This window comes from Diadema antillarum, unplaced genomic scaffold (genome assembly GCF_040938485.1).
Source record: "Diadema antillarum isolate AM-2024a unplaced genomic scaffold, OU_Dant_1.0 scf00000053, whole genome shotgun sequence".
In the NCBI taxonomy this organism is placed as follows: Eukaryota; Metazoa; Echinodermata; class Echinoidea; order Diadematoida; family Diadematidae; genus Diadema; species Diadema antillarum.
Window position 1 is genome coordinate 2694103 of NW_027270942.1, and position 22403 is coordinate 2716505.

Below are 22403 nucleotides of genomic sequence, written 5' to 3' on the forward strand. Positions count from 1 at the left end.
GGCTATACTGCACACGAAATTCAAGTGAAGGATGTAAGCGCATCTCTTCTGCATCTGGAGGATACTGTGTGAGGAAGCATTAGTACATTTCCACTGATCTCACATGCATCAGATGCACCTAGTTACACTACAAACAAGTTCAACCCTGAAAACTGATATTTTCTTGCCACAAAATATAACTTTTGAGTTTCCCGACGGCTTGAATATCAGCGCTCTCTTCGGAATATTATGTCGGGATCAATTTCGGAAGTTATTAACCAAAACATGACATACAGGCCAACATAGTATAAGTGCTACTACGAGTAAATTAACATTTATTGGCTCACTTGTAAAACACAAATAATTTTTATTTTCCTTACCAGCTTATATCTATGAATTAAAGAAACTATTTCATTAAAAAAACTATTTGCTGGCTTGGTATTTCACTTGTCTTCTCTTTGGAATTTATTGAACGGTTTCGATGAGTTAAATTTTGTGCAGAATTGCCGTTGTTTACAGTTGTTCGTCCTTCGCAGGTGAGCAACACTAGTAGCTAGACTTTTTTACCAGTCGGTTCCCAGAAAAAAAAAAAAAATGTGCGCAACCTTCACTTCGTTCACATGATCGAGTCCATGTGCACCAGACGGAACGCCAAGCATGGCCGCTTCCCTGAAATCGAAGTAAGATACTCATGATTCTACTCTGTGATACTTGATTTAATCAACAAAATAATGAAAATGTGATTGAAAGTGTAATATTAGGTTAGTGTTTGTGGTCCGAGGAAATTATCAATAGGTGCTGTGTTGGATTTAGAGTCTTGCGTCGAGCACGATGCAGCATATCAGTCCCAGTCGCTAGAATTCATGTTAGTGATAGGTTTGACTACACTCAAATCAGTGGAATAGGTCTGACCACACTCGTGTATGGTATATCTCGTCCGTATTCAGCATACATGTTCAGAGGTGTTAATTAACCGAAAGAAGTTGTAATTGTATCACTAAGGTATCATTAATTAGTACAGTAGGCCTACTTCAACTAACCCTAACGACAATAACGTCAACAAATCAAATAATTTTTGCATACCTCACACTCGGTCAAAGAGCCACAGTTGTTTTATGTTGTTAGTCAGGAGCTAGAGTACCCTAGACAGTAGCAATCAACTGATTGCTATTCCACCTGAACCACCTTACATTTGCCCGGTAACATGATCATCTGGACGAAGACCTACTCAATATCGACAACAATTCTGCAGGACCTCTGGCTTTCAAAACTCCTTCTTCCCAAGTGTCATACTCTTCTGGAACCAGCTCCCCACCAGTGTGACATCTGCTTCTTCCCTCGAACAGTTTAGGAGGCAGCTGGTTGGGGTGACACTGCGTCAAATCTAGTTGGAAGAGGAGCTAATTTTACTTGCACAAAGAGCATTTTTTTACTTTTTATAGAGTAAAATATCCCGTTTGCAGCAGTTTAAGCATTGTTAATAGTTTTTCCAACTTGTAAACAAATCAGGCAAATTATTTTCAACCATTTCATATATCATAGACAAGATTATTCATTAACGCAATTGTTTTCATGAAAGAAATTTACCATTGACCAACGCAGTTTTCATGATTTACCAGGGCAAAACCCGGCACAATTTTCGCCGATAAGGGCGATATGCGACGTAGTATTTCTGCTTGCGGCACGATGTACAATCCCTATACAATACGCGCGTGCTCCGCGATCTTTAGCTGAACGCCTTCACATGTCTCGCGAACATTGCGTAAGCGCCAATTCCCATTGCGAAAGCACGTGAAAATAGCGTGCGCACATGCATTGGCCGCAAACAAGATCGCAATTCTGGCGGTGTTGTTGATGTCTTTCTCGTGTTTTTCTCATTTTTTTTCGATGGTAACATCCACTTTCCGAAAAAAATGGCGGCCCACATCGGCTCGCGAAAATTCTAGTTTACGTGAGGATATGTTTTCAAAATCCATGAACATCGAGAAAACGACAAAAAATCCAGTTTCTTGGACCATTGTTTCTTAACTGTTATGTTAAGAAGTACCGAAAATTTCATTTTGGATGCGATATGTTGTCATTTAGGTGAGAAAATTTCACTTTCGTCAGAGATCGTGCCCATTTTATCGGTTGGTTTTTGTTGATTGCTAGTGTGTTAGTATATGTGTAGTGTGCATGTAACAGTGCAATGCTGTGTTTAGCTGTATATTACCGTGTATGTTGTACCTGCCGCGAACGGCTGCACGGCCGCTTACTGACGCAGTTACTCTATATTACATCAATTGCAACAACATCAAAAAAGCGTCAAACAATGCAGCGTGGCACACTAGTTTCAGCACTGCACAAAGTACGAAAATACTCTTTCCAGAGGTCAGTACTTCACCCGGAAGAAGAAGAAGAAGAAGAAGACTCTAGAATTTTCAAACCCTGTGACTTGTGTATCCTGTACAGGCTGTAGCCTGTACATCGTGTTCTATTTTATGTCTTGATGGGGGTGGCACATATCCAGATAGTCCGACCAGACGCCGTGTGACACAATTTGTCATTATGTACATGTACTTGATACTTTTTCTTCTTGGTTATTCTTCCTCTGCTCTGGTATTCGGAGATCAGCGGTTATCCGCGTCAAGCTGTGAGGTAATGTCCAGGCATACAAGGTGAATTTTAAGGATGTATCGGAGGCAGTGGGTCGTAATGTTGGTAGAAAGAGAGGTAGGTATTGATAGAAAAGGGAATAAAATGCTAGTGGCAAGGATGGAGATGTCGTTTGCAGTGAATGCCTGACCTGGGTAACGTGGTGTGGAGGGTTGAGTGCAAGGATATGCTGAATGAGTGCAGCTCTGAGTTTGAAGGACTGGACAAGAGGCAACAAAGTGGGTGGTGTTCTCTTCCACAATGCCACAGATTTTACAGATGGAGGTGGAGGACTTGCATTGGGTAGGTGCGAGTTTGCAAGCTTGGAGCAGATTCTTGAGGCATTACGGAGATGTGGAGGCAGGGCAGCTTGGAACATTCTAGCACGGGTTGGACAGCTGCTACATTGCTTCTATAGAGCAAGGGTGTGCCTTTTTATGGCATCACGAATCTGAGCATTGTGGTAGTCGTGGATAGCCTGACGGCGCAGCCTTTTCCAGCTGGGTTAGTCAAAGCTAGAGGTGCCAGAGAGGAGCGAGGGTAAATTGAGCTTGGCAAGGAGATGCTTCCAGTAGGGGATGGAGGGAGTGTTGTTTGCCAGAGTGTGAAGGAGGATCCAGTGTTCGAAGCTGTCTGAGGGCAGTGTGACTAGATTCTAGTTGTCCAGGGAGAGAATAGTAAAGAGATCAGCTTGAAGGGAGAGGGGAAGGATGCCTGTCAAAAGGAAGACAGCTTCATTCACAGCACTCTTTGGGAGGCCTAGGAGTTTCTTGAAGAGGAGAGCCTGTGCAGAGTGAAGCTTTTCCCAAGAATGTTTGTTGAGCTTCACTATGGCACGTCCTTACAACATCGTGGGGATACAGTACGCGGACCACAGCTTTGCAATGGTGGGAGGCCAAAAGTTGTTCTGCCGAGCTGATCCTCCTGTGAGGGAAAATAAGGTGTTACAATGTGATGATGTTGGGAGCCGGGTCTTGATGTTGCATTGATTTGGTGATGCCCACATGAGGATCGTGGTTAACTTCCTAAATATGATAATTTAATTTATTCAGCGTTAAGATACCAGGTGTGTGTAGTGTTGTATTTGTGACTGTAAACTAGGATGGCACTCTTCACTGGGTTGATCCTGTATTTCCAGATGGTAGCATAGGTGTGGGTGATGTTGATGTGGTCTGTATAATAAATGTGTTCATCCTTTTTATTGTCAAGTAGGGAATAAATAAATTTTTCTGGAATGTATTATGTACACTGTAGGTAATTCATCTTGGCTCTTTTCTCCTTTTGTTGTCTGATATTTGCAAGTTTTCGGGTGTCAAATCGCATTGAGGCCTTCTACACTGGTGGAAAGGTTCACATCTCATCAGATGGGAAGCACATTTTCTGTACCCATGGTGACGCAGTAAATATTCTCAACTCAGAGACGGGAAAGACAGCGCACAGCATCAAAGATGTGAGTAAGAATTTGTAAGGAGTAAGTGTGTAATTTCATCTGCCTATTTGCTGTGAAAGTTTGAAAGTATTTGATTATGAGCTGGTGCACCACAAATATGGTTAGCACAATGTTGATTATGATGTGATGACAAAGATGACATGAAAACTTATTACACATGTATAAGCTGTTTTGGTATTTATGGCAAAAGTCATAGTGATAATGATAAAGAATAGTATTATAAGTAGTAAGAATGTTAATGATCTAGTTAAGTTGATGATGTAAATTGAAAACAATGATGATAAGTGAATACTGATGGTGATGATTATGTCAGTAATGTCGATCAGCCGTGATTAAGGTAAGTAATTATTATACGAGTAATTCAACACTGGTACACTCCTTCTCCCACTCTATTACTTACACTGGGAAAGGGAAATTCTTATCCACTGCCATGTAAGTAACTCTAAAAATGCATTCTCTTTTAGGATGGTGCTGATGAAGTCACATGCTTTGCTGTCAGTGAGGATGATGAGGTGAGGAAAAGAAAAATCTTTGACTTTTTTTGTTTTAACTGCATGCCATTTTTACTCTGGAGAAATGTAAAATTTGATGGAAGCTTTGTGCAAGATTGTCTTGTGGATACAAGTAGTCTAAATTTGCAACAATTTCTGTCTATTTGTCCATGTCGCGTGCATGACCCCCACAATTCCTTTGTTTCTTTGTTTTGTTAAATTGATACATTTTCTCATAACGTCAATGTGGCTCTACTATTGTGAATTAATTTGGGTTTTTTGAAAGTACACTTGTCAACAAGAGTGCCTGGTCACAAAGCTATGCAACGTTTTGTTTGTTTGTTTGTTGTTTTTTCCTTGAAAGTGTGCTGGACACATACACATAAGCATTTTGTTTGTCTTATGCGTGACTGTAGAAATACAAATTAGGTATTCTGTCAGAAGTTTTACCAAATGATAACCGTGATAATTACTAGTAATGACATGTCTGTAGAATACATTTGATTATATGATTTGTGCAAATGATTTTATTCAGAAGGAAAGAAAGAAGGAAAAAGGCTACATCAATTAAATCCTTTTCAGTCATGCTTATAGTGTTGAAGGAAGTGTGCTCAAAACTTTTCAGTCAGACAGCAGATGGATGCCAGAAAAATACAGAACAAAAATAAAATGATATAAAATAAAATAAACCAAGACTTCTACATCAGGATGGAGGTAAGATTTTTTCAAAGCTATTACATAGGATAATCTGCCCTTAGGCTATGATGGGGTTATTAAAGTACTGTTGTGTTCTCTTTTCTAGATCCTTGTGATTGCTTACAGAAACTCCTTACTCAAACAGTGGGACTGGAGGAATGGAGTGTGTACGAGAACATGGCAGGTAGCTATCAGGCAGTGATCCACACTAGATATGCCCAAAGAACAAGTACATTTCTTACTTTTCGTAGTTTTTCTTGTCTGAAAGGAAAATCAGCTTGCCTGAAACTAGGAGTAAGAAAAGCATTTAAGATAGTAATTGTATTTCTCATTTGTCACTGCCGCTGAGGTCTTTTTGTTGCATTTCAAGTTTTTTGTCTTGAGTATGGGCAGTGAGTTTGTTCCTCATCATGAATTTAGATACTTTGCAACAAAGTCAGACATAACAGATAGATGGGCATCATGATGATTTTTATGAACATCTCAGATTTTGTTGTTGTTGTATAGTACTCTTTGTTTCTTTTATCTTTTCCTTTCTTTTTCCAGAAAAGCTATTATGGATTCTATTATTCACAAATTTTGATACATGAAAATTAGTCGAATTATGAAAATGCCCTGAACCAAACCACCATGCAGTATCGGGTGTATACAGCAGTAACAATTAAGTTAGAGACATACAATCAAAGAGTCCTATAGGTAAGTTACATTGAGGTTGAATATATATTTCAGCTGATGTATCCGGTAAGTGGAAGAAGGGCTTATGTTTTCATGAAACTTAAGTTGCTTTTTTTTTTTCATCCAAGGCTGCTTGTCACTTTTTCTAGTGGATTATAAACTACAGTGCTACACAGCGTAGAATTGCTATTTACAGGACATGTAAGGACATGTGCAAGTGGCCACTCTTTGACTTTTTAATATGTCATGTTATTCAGTCACTTCACAAAGGTCCTGTGGTCAGCATGGCCTTTGACCCGACGTCCACTCTCCTGGCGACAGGCAGCAGTGACAGTACCATCAAGCTGTGGGATGTGGTTCGCCAGTACTGCACGCATAACCTCAAAGGCTCCCGGGGTGTTGTGAGGTAAACCTTCATCAGGAGTGCATATGCCATAGATATAGTCAGACCTGTCTGCAACGACCGCTCAAGGGAAACACAGAATATGATCATTATAGCCAGGTGGTTGTTGCAGATAGGTTCGATTCAGAAGCCATTGTGGTAGATACATTCTTCGTCGTAAATGATTACATGTACACCATGATACCACTGCATATATATACTGTATAAAATCATTTGTGTATAATACTATCACCTTTCCCCTTCAAATGATCATCACTTGCCATAGACATCAACAAGTTTAGCTGCATTTGTTAGTAGCAACTGCCAACATAACTATAGTAAGCCAATCACTATGCCAAAGTGTTCTGCTGGGCAGTCATTGTAAACTGTTTTGAGTTGTCCAGTGGAAACCAAATTTGTCGCTGGTTGCATTAGGCAGTTGGATGTTAGGCACATTCTTAAGTACAATTTTCTTTGTGGGGGACTCCTCATGGTCTTTTATGGCAGGAAGTCATTATAGACAGGTGGTTGCTAGAGCAGGTTTGACCGTAATGCTATGAAGCAAGGTCATAATGTCATTGAAGCTTTTTTCTTCTTTTTTCTTTTAAATCAGGATACTGGGGAGTATAATGATGTGGTGACAAAATCTTTGTAGATTTTGTTTCTATATTTGCATTTTATGCCTGATGTTTTATGTCTGATTTCTCAAAGTGACCATTTTCTCTGCCTATCTGTCTTTCTATTTTCTAGTCTAGTCCAGTTCCATCCAGACCCAGAGAGACTGCACCTCTTCTCTGTCTCAGATGACAACCACATTAGAGTCTGGGATTTGCAGACTAGCAGGTGGGTAAATGTAGGCCCATACATGTACCTGGCCTTTTGTCTTTTATTTTTGCTGTGTAGTAGTACCATGCATGACAGAGGTCAGAGTGATTCAAAGAAAGCAGAAGTCGAATGAGAAAGAGGCAGTTTTGAGCTTGAAAAGGTAGTGTCATGTTCTTGCTGTAAAAAATGCTGTGAGCTCCAATTCGCAAAAGTTTCATGCTGTGAATGTGTCTGGTTTTACAGTACCTGAAAGGGATTCAAACGTGGTTTTACAGTACTCAGTTGGGATTCGGACCCATAACCTCCTGATTGCAGAGACAAGATTCATATACAGTAGACTACCAAGCTTTAATCTGATAGCCTGTGATGGTTCTTGTCCCTTACAGCAGTGGGTAGTACATATTTATTCATATTGATAATTCTGGCATCTTTTTTTTTTTTTAATTTTGATTGCAGCTGATTGCCATTTTACCCTTCTTCGATGTAGATAAAACACATAAAAATCATTAATGTGAACTGGAAGGTTTTTGCTGATAAAAACTGAATTACAAATAATGTTTTTAATATCTCACACCAGCTGCTTGTCAGTGCTTGAGAGCCATTATGGGGCAGTGACCGGTCTGGCTTTCACCAAGGATGGACAGACACTGCTGTCCAGTGGGCGTGACAGTGTGGTGGTCATCTGGGACCTGGTCAAGAGGGAGGCCAAGAAAACCATCCCAGTTTTTGAGGTATGACGGAGAGTGAAAGACTTAAATCTGTGTGCATATGGTTTTGTATTATGAAATAGATTTGAATTACTCTGATTCTGTCTTTTTCAAGTGACATATCTTTGTGATTCTACATTATCTGATGTTGGGAAAGAAAATAGCAGTAAATCTTCACATTGGGTACCAGCTAATGAGGCCACATTCTCTCATAGATTGAAAATGCACAGTACCATCCAAAGATGACTCTTAAGCATAAGATATCCATTCATTAGGACTTTTTTCCAATGTTCACAATGGCAATGTCGCACACTGACTCTGCAGCTGCTTTACAACATCTTTGTGACTAGTGTGAAATGACTGTCAGTATGAACACTAGCATCTGTCTTATTTCAGTATGGTATAGTTGCATCCTGCATCAGTCTCGACAAGTATTACTGTACACGCCATATATCTAGTGAGTCTAAATTTTCGCAAATCGGGACTTCCAAATGATTTCGCGAGTGGTTAAATTTGTGATCGTGGAGTCCTGTTATGAATGGAGAAATGTATATGAGTAGGTCATATTCATATTATGATCAGAGGCAAAAATTTTGTGTATCTTTAATTTTGAGAATAGCACCTGACTCGTGAAATTTGCAAAAATAAAAACCTCGCAAAAGATTTGCCGTATACCGTAATCCACCCTAATTCACTGTCAATATATGTTAAAAAATAAGGCATTCTGCATTAGTCTTGCATTAGGTCCATGGACCGATGTGAATACGCTGCTGGAGGTTATGTTCCTTTATATGAGATAGAAGTGAATGATATGCATTTCTTTGACTTGATGTTATTAACATGCTTTACTAGCTGTTATTTTTGCGTACAGATATTTCGTGAATGAGGAAGTCACAGACATTTTCACGGGATGTTTCCCAGTTTGACACAAAGGCTATTGTAAGTGCATTAATTCCGTAGTGTATGGCGACATTTTTGCGTATTGTGAAATTTGCTGTCCAACAGTGATCCACAAAATCATGAGAGTTAAACCCCGTGCGAATAATAACAGCTTATGCAGTAGTGGCTCCAATTAATATTTTTGTTGTAGAGAGGTTTGCAGTGATCTAATATGAGCATATTTTTTTTAAATAATACCAGCCCCTTGAAGCTGTGATTGTCCTCCCAGAAGGTGAAGACTTCCCCATACTCACTGCTAAGAGAGATGAGAAAGGGCCTACCTTCATTACTGCAGGTGCTAAAGGTAAATGGTTTGTATATGTGCTTGTTACTTTGTTTGACTGTTTGTTTGTGTGTGTGTGTGTGTGTGTGTGTGTGTGTGTGTGTGTGTGTTTGTGTGTCAATTTGATGTGTTGACACCAAGTTGTTGAAGGAAAAACAAGTTGATTTAATTTTGTAGGAGTGTACATGTATTTTGTTTTCTTACATTTATGAAATGGGGGGGGGGGCATTTCACAAAGAATTTAAGACAATCTTAATAGGTAAGATCAAGATAAGTCTATGGTATGCCATTGGTTTTCCTGTTAAGTTTTATTCAATGTTTTTAGAATCCATTGTTATCAATATTGACAGAAAAATTCTTTTGTCGCTTATTTTATTTTGTGTACATATTACTGGTGTAAAGTTCTACAAAAATTTCATTTTCATCAGGAAGTAAGAATACGATCACATACAGCATCCCATAACTTCAGGTTGATCTCAACTTTTAAGATCAAATTGAATTCTTCGTTATGTTTTGGATGAAATTTGAAAGCTGGAAATAAAAGAAAAGCATATTCTATTTAAGTAGACTGATTGCCATTGTTCATTGTTCATATTTCTTCAGTTAGTACAGGTGATACTTTTGATGTGTATCTACGTGAAATGATGCATTTTATGAATTGCATGATAGCATGCATTATTGATAAAAGTAGGAAAAGGAATAGAGCAAGTTACCTTCACCATTTTCTTTCTCTTATAGGTATTCTGAAGGTTTGGACATCCTCTGGTCGCTGCCTATTTGAGCAGAAAGGGAGCCCTCTTGAGCTGACCAGGAGACAGGCACATCAAGCTCCGGAGGATCAAGACGACCTGGCAGTCGTCACAGGGGCGATGCTATGTGCAGAGACAAATTCCATCGTCGTGGTAACCTATGACCACAACATCCTTTTCTTTGGCATGGAAGAGCTCAAACTGAGGAAACAAGTGAGTAGCGGGTAATTTTTTTTTCCAATGCCTCCATGATAGGTGCTCTGACCTGGGGACCCATCTTATGAAACTAACAAATGAAATCAATTTCAATTATCATATAACTTGCAGTAAATTGCAAGTTGCCCATCTCAATATAAAGATAAAACTTAAAAGTGTGATCAATCTGTGTGAATGGTGTTAGTTGTATAACACTGACTCAAAAAGTTCACATAACTTTGAAATCTTCATTTTACAAATCTACATTTTTGATAGATAACCTTGAAATCACTGGCATGGAAAAGAGTCATATTTCCTCTATCTAATGATACCCTATTTAACTGTGTTGGTATTATGGATTATATATGGTGTCATATGCCAGCATTGCATAAGTGTTGATTTATGGATTATGTACAGTCTCACATACCACCATTGCTCACTGTTGGTATATGGAGTGTGTATGGTGTCGTATACCAACATTACCTCCACGTTGGTGTATGGATTATGTTCAGTACCATCAAGGGGCTGAAGCTACTTGGTACCATATATCAACACTGTCTCAGTGTTGATATATGGATTATTTATGGTGTTGTATATGCCACCATTGCCTCCATAATGTTTTATGGATTGTGTTCGGTTTCATACATTAACACTGCTTCAGTGTTGATATATGGATTATATGATTATGATGTCATATGCCAACATTGCCTATGTGTTGATATATGCATTATTTATGGTGTCATATACACTGTGCCAACATTGCCAAGGTATATGGATTATATACAGGGTCATATATGAGTGTCGCCTCCTGTGTTGATATTTTAGATGGGCTATGTATGGTGTCATGTGCCAACATTTCCTCAGTGTTGGCATATGGATTATGTTTGGCGTAATATCCCAACATTGTCTCTATACGTACGGTGTCATATACCAACATTGCCTCAGTGTTGGTGTATAAATCATTTGTGTATTTGGACAAGTAATGATGATTTCTTGTTTGTCTTCGGTAGTTTGTTGGTTACAACGAGGAGATCCTTGACCTGAGGCTGATGGGGAAGGACGAATCCCATCTGGCAGTGGCCAGTAACAGTGAGCAGATTCGGGTGTTTGACCTTACATCTGGGGGCTGCCAGATTCTCACTGGACACACAGGTAAAATTTGACCACCTTGGGATATAATGTTTGTCAAAACCATGCTTGTATTTTACCATTCACACAAGCAAAGCAGTCTTAACTGTTTTGTAATTCGCTTTGGGTTCATCTACAAGTTATTGCTACCTTGATGAGAACATGGTTTTTCCCAGTATTTTCACTCAGATTGAAAACAAAAAACAAACACTCTTTGGAAAGGGATTTCTAAATCCCTTTATGTTAGTAATCCAGTAGTTCACTCATGTTTCACTAACCGTAGATCAGAAATGAATGCCCTTACTGTGAAGTTCTTCACATTCTATTCCAACCACCTGCAGATATTATCCTGGCGCTGGATGTTTTCAAGAAGGGCCTGAAGCTTATCAGTAGTTCTAAGGTAAGAAGAGCATCATGACCAATATTTAACTTCTAGTAGCTATCATGTATGTGATGCTACTTTCAGCATCCTGGTTCAAATTTACTGGAACAATTATTTGTTGATTTACATATTGACAGGAAAGAAAATTAAGTCAACGACCTATTAACTGGGTCAGGATTAGCACCTAGTGTAATCTGGCTGAAGTTATCACAGACATAAGCTGTATGAAAATCTACAGATTTTTCTTTTGAATGACAAATATTGACTTTATTTTGTGGGGGAAGAGAGTTTTGCATAATTGTTTTGCATGATAGTTTTTCAGGTTGGTTAAAATTTATGGTAGTGTTTAAATGCATGGAATTGTTGTGGATGGCTACATTTTCAGTGTGCTGACTCAGGAGAATGCCATCATCAAGCAAAGTCTGTAATCTAGTTTTGATGATAGTTTTAAATATAAGCTCTATGATTGAATAGTCATGGTTCTCTATTTCCCACTAGGATAATACTGTGCGGGTGTGGCAGATGGATGTGGCGACCCATGTGGTATACTGCCTGGCTGTTGGTGTTGGCCACACCCACTCTGTGGGAGCTGTGGCAACTGCAAGGTAAGACTGTCGTCATTCCCTTTACACAGATGTTAAGCTTGTAGCGTAGCAGTGGAATATTTTGTGCCTTTCACTGCTGAGATGTGAAGTCTTTAGTTCAGCGTGGTATGGATGGTATTAGTCTTGAGTCATATTGTTCTTGTGTTGTTGTTGTTTTTTTCTTTACTGTTTCTGACACCTGATGTCAAGGTACTTGTCACTATTATATTTTCAGTTCAACTTTGTGCTGGCAATTCTCAGCTGTGCAGTTGTCACAAAATGGTGTGGTTTTAGCAAGTGACGAATTAAATAAACTGAAAACATTAATGAAACATATATAAATTATGAATAGGACCATGAAAGATATGACCAGATTTGATGTCAAAGTTACATCTGCATATGAACTCAATTTTTCTGACCTGTAGAAGTGATGATATTCTTACATTTGTTTTTGTTTGTGTTTTTTACTTTGTTGCCCTTTCAGCCTGTTAAGCTATAACATGCTTTTTGTTTTGATAAAAATCTGAAATGCCACACTCTTATTATTGCATATTTTAATGATGTAAACTTTTGGAATGTATGGATTTTTTCCCGAACTCAAAGTTGCCTAGCAAACCTTTACTATTTTTGCTATGCTACCTTTCAGCTGTGAGAATGCTCATTCAAGTCACATCCCAACTGGAAGATAATGTGTTTAGTAAGCTGTGAGTAAGACTAAAGAGGACATTCCTTTAGTGCAAGTAGGCTGTAAGTATGTGGTTGTACCATTTCAGTTTGTGTGTTTGTTTGTTTGTTTAACCATTGTATTCTATGCTTGCACAGACTGTCATCCAAGTTCTGTGTATCTGGAAGTGAAGACTGCACACTGAAGGTATGGAAAATACCGCAGCGCACATCAGCAGACGAGATCAGCAAACCAGTCCACATGAAGGTTTCCTTCACTGAAAAGGCACACGACAAGGTATGATTTTGCATAATATAAAAATATTTTTCAAGAATATTTTTTTTTGTCTTAAAAATACAGTGTTTGCTATGCAGAAATTAGTTAATCTTTTCAGATCCAGTAACCATGAAGAATGTGCTAATCTCACATATACATACTGCAAAAATTTCTATCCTAGTTTGTTAAAAATTAAAACAAAACAGCCTGCAGTTGTAGAAACAATATTGTTTGGTGGGGAGTGAGAACGTTAACATCACCTTTTTACTGGAGGTTATGCATTTGTTTAAAGGCCATGTGGCACAAAAGGATCTAAAGAACTGCTGCTTCTTTACCTTTGCTTGTTTCTGGCTAATATTGAATGCATGTGCCAGGTATGTGTTGATTTCTTGTCATTTTTTTTTTCCAATGATTGCTCAAATCAGCAATCATGTCACACTTGTAGATGTAACAGTTTCAGAGGTCTAAATAAGTTGCTGATAAAAGTGCAATTCAAACTTTAAAATGATTTCAGTGCATATTGTAACATAGTACAAAAAATAGCAGTGAAAATTACAATACAGCATAGAATATGCTTACCAGCAATAATCATTTTACATAGATTTAACACAATGTTTTGATGTTTTTCTGACAAACACATCCTTTCTTTCCTGTGTAGGACATCAACTCAGTGTGTCTGTCCCCCAATGACAAACTGCTGGCCACGGGATCCCAGGACAAAGTGGCCAAACTGTGGCACATGGAGAAAGAAGTACTTCTCGGGTCATTCAGGGGTCACCGCAGGGGCATCTGGTGTGTCCAGTTTTCTCCCACCGACCAGGTTTGTTGCACCGAATACTTTTTCCATGTTTGTTAAGTCAAAGTAAAGGATTGCTTCCATGAGAGGTTTTCCAGTCTTTTAGTCTGCAGTGACAACTTCTGTTATGATGACACTACCAGATGAATGTATGTTGCTTTGATGGTTCTTATGGGTCGATGATGAAATTGTTTATGCATGGCTCAATAAGGGAGTTCACGGTTGTAATTTGCGCATGTGCAAGACAAAGGTCAAATGAGAATGTCTGTGTATTTGCAACTGACTTTAAAACAAAAAGAATCCCCGGGCAACTGAGAGAATCTGAATTTTGTCTGTATGTGTTTCAGACTACATTAGAACCTAGGGTGTAAGTCATTCATCAACACTGTTTAAGAAAATCTCTCCAGGCACTTTATCGACATTGATTTAGTACAAAGGTGCTATGCTTCAACAAGGAATTATTGATCACAACACATGTCCATATTATTTGAAGGTCTCTGGTGTAGGGGTCAAATGAGACATGCGCTAATCATGAACTCCTGTGTAACCCTGAAAATTGGGCAAGGCATGATTGTGACTTGTCAAGCAAGTGATAAGTGAAGTAGACTTAAAGCAGATACAGTTTGCTGTAAACTAAATTTTGATTACCATCTCACTCTTTTTTGTGTAAGGAGTGATGTTAGATGCAAAAAATATCATTGGTTCGATATGCATCATTTCTTCCACCCAGGCCCTAGCAACGAGCTCTGCTGATGGAACCATCAAAATATGGGCTCTCTCGGACTTTAGCTGTGTAAAGGTGAGGAAAGAATTGATGCTGTGTAGTTCCAGCTAGCAGTCGCAAACATCCTTCTTGTGTGTCAAATGATACAGTCATTTATGTACCTTTTGAGGCTTGCTCAGAATGATGTGCTTTGAATTGCCCTGTGACAGGCAGTGTGGTCCAGTGGACTGAGGGACGAAGGTTCAAGCCTCGTCATGACACAGATATTTACGTACAAAGTCCATTGCTACCCAGCGGGATGTCTCACAAAGAATTTAAGTTGATTCTTGAAAGTTCAGATGAGCTTCCAATTATGGTATACTGTGCTTGTCTTCAATGATATTCTAACTGTCTAATAAAACTGAAGATTTTGGGATTTTTATATGTTTAGACAATCATAATGTTTGATAAGAATTAATACAAATGTCACCAGTGATACTATTCCTACAAAAAAGAATGAGTAGTCACATGTCCTGTGTGGGCAGAAATGTCAGGTGAACAAAGAGAAGATGATATGCTTTGTGCTTAATGACACTTTTTATTTTGTTTTTGTTTTTTTACCTGCAGACCTTTGAAGGACATGATGCCTCGGTCCTGAAAGTGATTTTCTTGACACGAGGGATGCAGCTCTTCTCAAGGTAGGTGTTTTGAAAATACTGTTTAACTATACCATAATGATTATGTCTACAACAGGAAATGTGAGTCTTCATTGCCAAGTATTACTAGAGAAGACAGTGTCGTTTTGTTTAATAGAAAACCAATATAGTATGAGCATTATACAATTTGTTGTATTACAAGTAGGCCTGAGCTCTGATGCAACATTTCTTGATTGAGAGTTATCTATTTCATGAGATATAAAGAATGGTTTCTTGTCTGCTAGAAATCATCCATCAGACATCTTTAAGTTCACCAGCCTGTAACCACCTTGAAAAAGGGAATATGGAAAGAAAAAAAAATTAAGAAATGAAAGAATGATAAAATTGCTATTGGAAATGGCTGTCAATGCTTTAAAAAGTGGAAATATGTACATGACTGGATTTATCGTTCTCTCCATAGGGGTAGAAATTTTCCAGTGGACAGGAGGTGTCAGATAGTAGTAGTAGAATAAACCTTTTTTGAAGTGGTTTTGTTGTCATGGTAATACACTGTATTTGTTCATAGATTGTGTGAAAGTGACAGCATAAGTTGTCACAACCTTTGTTTAGCTCAAGTGTTTCTTTGTTCATTTTCAACATCAGTACTAGACTCAGATGGCAAAGTTCAACAACTTGTCGAGATTAAGCCATCACGATGATAAATGGTGTCTGTGAAGTGTGTGAAAGGACTCCATAATTTTGTTGCTGTTTTGACTAAATCCGACTCTTGACTGTCTCTAATTAATGCCAGTGGGTCAGATGGTCTGTTGAAGCTCTGGACCATCAAGTCCAACGAGTGTGTGAAGACGCTGGACGAACACGAGGACAAAGTTTGGTCAGTGATTACTGACCGGGCCGAGAAGAGACTTGTGACAGCTGGAGCAGACTCTAGCATTTTGATCTGGGAGGTGGGTTGTCCGACACATTTAGCCCTTTCAATATCATGTTTTCACTGTTGAAAGATATGGCCATTCAACATGTCAGACTACATACCCATACTGTATATAATTCTTTACAATGCTATGCTATCCATTAACTGCTGGCCAAATTGATACATGAATTATTCAATATGTGCATCATACAGTATCGTTTTTGTTCTTAATTTCATGCAAAGAGGCTAGATCTAGCTCTAATCATAAGGGTGTTATTCTGCATTGAGTGATCTAGTAGACACTCACACAATCCTATCACTCAAGCTGCTGGATGTGGCATGAAAATTGCGTAAATGTAATTGCTTCAATTGGACTGATGCTCCATACAAATGATTACCACTTGTGCTCTAAATTTCGTTTCATGCTGACCTGAAGATAGGACTTTATTCTCTGTAATGATACTGAGATGTGTATTAAACATCAAAAGCTTTGGGACTGCATTACACTTGTTTATTTGACAGAAAATTTTGTGTGGAGCTTTTTGGCACATCAGAGTGGGTAATTTCCTAATAAATGTTTATTTGTTTCTGTCATATTATACAGGATGTGACCCAGATTGAGCTGGAGGAGCAGGCAGAGAAGGAGGAAGATCAGATTCTTAGGTGAGTACCCCCCCCCCCCCCCCAAACATCCTCAAGGCATACCTACCTTACTTTCGGCTGCAATGTTTCGGTGGTATGCCATTTACCATATAACACATGTACTTTGCGGTTTAAATGATTTTTGTCCCTGAACGGATGTGGTCTCTAGATGTTTTGGTCAGTGAGATCCTATCAGCGTTGAGTGGTGCAGTGGTCATAATTTGCAGAAAGGAGCTCCTTTTTTAGATCAGTACTTATGCCAGGAAGAATGTGAATCATACTGAAACGGAAATCACATGGGCCCCAAACCTCTCATGGTGGAAAACCGGAAGTTGTATTGTGTGCATTATCGTGAGCCAAATTGCAGTCAACTCACTGTTGAACAGATTCTTCAAATGTCAGGGCATAGAAATTTCTGCTCCTTCCTCATCATCACCATCATCATCGTCGTCATCATCATCATCATTATTATTATTATCATCATCATCATTGTTATTATCATCATCATCATCATTGTCAAGAATGTATTGAAAATGTGATTGCTTTTATTCTTTACTGATTCTACATCAATATGTGACCCGCTACAACAAAAGGATCCTAAAGTCGCTGACGGGTGAGCCGAGAAAATCGAGTTTGAAGTCAGATCACCAAAATCTGTCAAAACGTTCGGATTTCTGTTTTTAACATAATTTTGTAGTCTAATGTATCTTCTATCATCTGCCGAAATTTCAAAGCTAAATGATCAGAGGAAAGGCCTGAAAATAGCATTTTTCTGGGCCTTACTTGGCTCGCCCGTCAGCGACTTTAGGATCCTTTTGTTGTAGCGGGTCACATATATTCACCTGTCCTCTCTTTGTAACGACATATCTTTCTACTGTCCAACTCACTGTTTATCTTTTATCTGTCCATCCGTCTGGTGACAGGGAGCAGGAGCTGTCCAACCTACTTCAGTCCAAGAAGTTCACCAAGGCCCTTGGTCTAGCCATCACTCTTGACCAGCCCTACAAGGCCCTGGGCATAATCAAGAGTAAGTCAGGAAAAGAGATCTTTATTCTATTTCTTCATTTTGATGCTACCCTTCAGCAAATCCTCCCAGTTTTCATCTTTTGATGAAAAATGATATCAAATATATGTGTATCAAATGTTGAATGGACTTACTTATTTTTACTTTGGTGTTGGAATGAAAGCAGCTGTATTCAAACAGGAATTGAGTCACTATTTACTTTCTCTGTCAATGTAAAGTTTGCCAGCGTATGTGTCATTAGTATGTCTCTGCCTTCAAAGATGCCGTTTTGTTACATTTTCAAGGCTCTTGAATATATTCACTCCCCCATCAAACAATAGAGTACCAAAGTATGATATTATAGCCATTCATCGCTGTAGAAACTGGTTCTAAAAAACCTCACCTGGCCCAAGCATTCGTGCGTGCACCTGGTTTCAACCCAAGCTATACCAAAAGACTGTAGCATCATCACTTTGTTACTGTATTGTTCCCACCCATAAGGATGTCTATTGGCAACTTGCATTCAGAACAATTAGATTTTTGTCGAAATTTGTGCTTTTTTGCATTAAAGTATTTCTCTTGTTCATTTCCTGCGACTGGTAAAAATCAGCAATCCTGGAAGGTGCCAGAGGCCTTGATCAACTGGAGAGGACGATGGGAAAACTCAGGGCTGACCAGATAGGTAGGATTCAGATATGATAATTATAATAATAATAGTGGCTACTTGTATAGCGCACAGGTCCACTTTTCAGTGCTCATAGCGCTTCAAAAATGAAAAGATATATATACATGCATATACATGTTCAAACATGTCAACAAAGAATAAAATGGCAAACAAAAAACAAATTTATACCAAATAAAGAATACAACATATACCAATTAAAAATACAATATTGTTCCGAACATTAGTGACATGCAGCAATTACAGTCCTCAGTGTGAGAGGAACAGATAAGTTTTAAGTTTGGATTCAGATTCAGATTTATCTGAATTGGTCTGTGATAGAACGAACATTTTGTTTCCTTTGACATTTTTACAGTAACAGTCCAAATATAAATCACATGACAGTTACTCATTTACATGATTGTCAGAATTGATCAGATAACTGCAATACTATGAAGACGGTGCTTTTGTGTGCGGTGGCATATGGGAAGCTATGCTTCATTTTATTCTATTGTTGGCTTTCTAAATTAATTCTTTATTCAATGATGTCTTGATTCCCTTCATTCTTGTGTCCTCCTGTAGCGGCCATCTTGAAGTTTGCTCAGGTCTGGAACACAAACTCCAAGCACTGCCACGTGGCCCAGTCTGTCGTTGCCATCGTCCTCCGCTCCCACGACCCAGACGACCTCGCGAAGTTTCCTGGCATGCGGACAGTACTGGAAGGCCTCATTCCATACACAGGTATGATTTGAAGTGTTATTACTTGTCACAATGCTTCTTCTTCTTCCTCACAATGCTTCTTCTTCTTCTTCTTCTTCTTCTTCTTCTTCTTCTTCTTCTTCTTTTTTTTTTTTGGGGGGGGGGGGGTACCCTGAGCTCAATGTTGACCGCAGTAAGTGAGGAAAGTCTCAGAGTGATTTGAATCTTGTCTACAGTTGTTTTATTATGTAGTAGGTCAAATTTGAAAGTCTGATTTCAATATTTGTAATGAAAATAGAACTGACTGTGTCTGTTTTATCATCCTGATGTAGTATACAACTGATGCACAGGACATAGTGGATCGGTGAGAATTGGATGCACAAGTTTAACTTTGGAACTGTTTAAACCCAAGAGCGCAGCGAGTGGGTTTTAGACTGTTCCAAAGTTAAACGATAGCATCCAGTTCTCACAGATCCACGAAATAGGCCTGTGCATCATTAGTGTTATAAAATGGGCCTGTAAATTCATGAAATACAACCATTTCCCCCATCATGCGTCTGGTACACCTACAACACTATACAAGACTTGAGCCATGCATTCGGATTTTACCAGACACATGGCTCAGTTTGCATCATCAGTAAAAAACGATGCATTACAATTGACCAATCAGATTGCAGAGATTCAATAGCCCATTTTATGATAGACTATTGCAACTAAACAAAGGTGTCTGTTTTAGTTTAATCTTACAACAAAGTAGGAAAATAATGGCAATGTATGATCCTACTTCCCTTTAACATACTACTCCTTGTGTTCCACAGTTTTTTAGTCGATGTTTGGGTTGCTCCCCCATGCTTTTATAGTGGTCTTCATTTCTTGTACAGATAGAGGGAACTATACTTGGTTTTGTTTTAGTTTTGAAAACCTTTAAATCTCACAGAGAAGAATGAATACAGTACTTGGCTTTTGATCAAATTGTCAGTTTTATGATTAAAAATGTGTAATTCATTCAAAAGAAGTAAGTCTTCAACCCTTTTTTTTAAAGTAATGGTTCTCAGACACTGTGTAGACTGTATGTGTTAATTCAACTCTTTGTTTCAGAGCGACATTACCAGCGCCTGTCGAGACTGACCCAGCAGGCCATGTTTGTCCAGTACACTTGGCAAGTCATGAGGAGGGCAACTGAATCGTGAGTTTCATCATTTTCCCCCCTTATTTAGCGATTGTATTGATAATTTTGTTGTACATGTACAAATATTGGTCTGTCCTTTCCTGTAAGGATGATATTTGTGCATGCCAAACCATATTTTGTGTAGTCATGAATGGTTAAATATATTAGAATGAATGATAATCAGTTTAGATTATGAATAAAAAATGCAAATTTTGTTTTGTTACAGAGTAATTAGTAAAAAAAAAAAAAAAATTGTATACAGTATCTACTCTGTAAACGCCAGTGTTTGATTTATGGTTTCCTCCTTCACAAACAACAATGAAGTTAAATATAATCATTTTTTCTTCCAATTTTGGCAGGTCTAGTGGACATTTGGAAGAGACTCCTATAGACAGGAGGAAGCCCGAGGATAGACCACTTACAACTCTGCCTCCAGATGCCGACACAGGGATTGGAGATTTCTTCCTGGACAAGTCTGGTGCTGCTGATAGGATAAGAGATTCAAAATACGATGAGGAGAAAAGTGACGAGGATGATGATGAAGAGATGGAGGAAGGGAAGGATGAGGAAGAAAATGATGATGAGGAAAATGATGAGGAGGAGGAAGAGGAGGAGGAAGAGGAGGAGGAGGAGGAGAAGAAGATTAGGAAAAGGACTAGCAAGCATATAACACCTGCCAAAAGTATTAAACCAGTCAGAATGAGATCTAGGAAAGTGGCGGATAAAGAGATGGATGAAGATGGAGAGGAAGAGGAAGAGGAAGGAGATGATGCTGAGAATAGGACCAGCAAGCATGAAACATCAGCTGAGAGTGCTGAACAGGTGTCGACAGAGACCAAGGAAGCAGAGGACGAAGACTTGGATGCGTCTGAGGAGGGTGGAAGTGAGGATGAACTGCCTGTAAAAGCAGGCCAGAATCCCATTCCAGTGAGTTCATTGGACAGTGATGAAGATGATGAAGATGAAGATGATGATGGTGATGATGATGGTGATAATGGTGATGGTGGTGATGATGGAGAAGATGGTGCACACAGTACAAGGGAGGATACAACATCTCCGAAATCGAGGAAGCCGACTAGCAGAGTGAGCTCAAGGACCAGGTCCAAACATTCTCTGAAGAGCCCAAGGGAGAACCCCAATGGTGATGCAAGGCAGAGTGATCCCACAAGCAAAGTCAAGAAGGCGACAAGAGCAGGAAAGGAGAAGGTATGATGTCAGTCTTTCTCTTCTCACATGACTTACCAAAAAAAAAAGCCACCAGAAATCTTGTGAGGCCTAGATGGCATTTAGTGTCTGAATAGTCAAGTTTTATGTTTCCCAAAGCAAACTACCTCCTTGTTTACAATAAGAAATAAAAAGAGTTTATCTATATCTGTGAATATAGTTTGAATATTTGAAGGTTTCACTTTTTTATGTACAACATCATTATCTTTTTGATTTGAAATGTTGCTCTGTGGTAAAAAAGAAGCTTCCACCATGTTTTTATGATTTCAAACTTTACTGAGTGTGATTTGTGTTGTCAGCACCCAACAACAATTACAGACCAGAATACATCCAGCGTTCCATTTCATTGGTAGTGCAATATATTACAGTGTAGTTTGCGATTACGCACTGCCATAACTCTGTATTCTGTTTTAAATCACGTTTTGCCTCACCGATCAAATCGGCTCTCTTGTCGATCACTCTGCAGACTCCAGCACACAGTGGGCGGGGCTCAAAGAGGAAGGCATCTGCCAAGGCTACACCAGCATCAGAGAAAGTTGCCAGGAAGTCGACGCCCAGTCCCTATGGCAACAAGCTGAGATCGAGAAAGAAGGTCTCATCAACGTCTTGAAATCACAACTTTCGCATCAGCTCTGGGAAGATCATGCTATAATGTGATAAAGAGATAGACCAGCACATAACAATGATCTTTTTGTTTGGTCTCATGCCTGTTTTGGAAAGAGAAACATTTGTCGGGTGCAATAAGTGAGGTTACCATAGCAACAATTGCACACTCACAGCCAATCAGTTCTTGGCGAGATGGTTTCGTGGTGGTCGTGCTTACTGTGGCTACAATCTTCATAATCTTACAGAGCCCTGCGCCATGGATGAAGTTTATAAACATTGTATTCTTGCTTTGAGCC

At 39.0% G+C, this 22403-nt stretch overlaps 1 protein-coding gene across 1 annotated transcript; it reads left to right on the forward strand.

Moving 5' to 3' along the window:
• The first annotated feature begins 604 nt into the window (after window positions 1-604).
• Window positions 605-22111, forward strand: LOC139715688 (transducin beta-like protein 3). The gene is made up of 25 exons (XM_071627237.1): window positions 605-659; window positions 3916-4063; window positions 4528-4575; window positions 5357-5434; window positions 6183-6331; window positions 7058-7150; window positions 7710-7863; window positions 8980-9082; window positions 9800-10023; window positions 11016-11157; window positions 11475-11533; window positions 12014-12120; window positions 12922-13060; window positions 13698-13859; window positions 14566-14634; window positions 15166-15236; window positions 15985-16141; window positions 16709-16767; window positions 17670-17773; window positions 18360-18431; window positions 18993-19151; window positions 20208-20295; window positions 20637-21204; window positions 21397-21483; window positions 21968-22111. Exons 1-25 carry the CDS (start codon window positions 637-639, stop codon window positions 22109-22111), a joined length of 3207 nt encoding a protein of 1068 aa, XP_071483338.1. The 5' UTR covers window positions 605-636.
• Window positions 22112-22403: the final 292 nt, after the last annotated feature.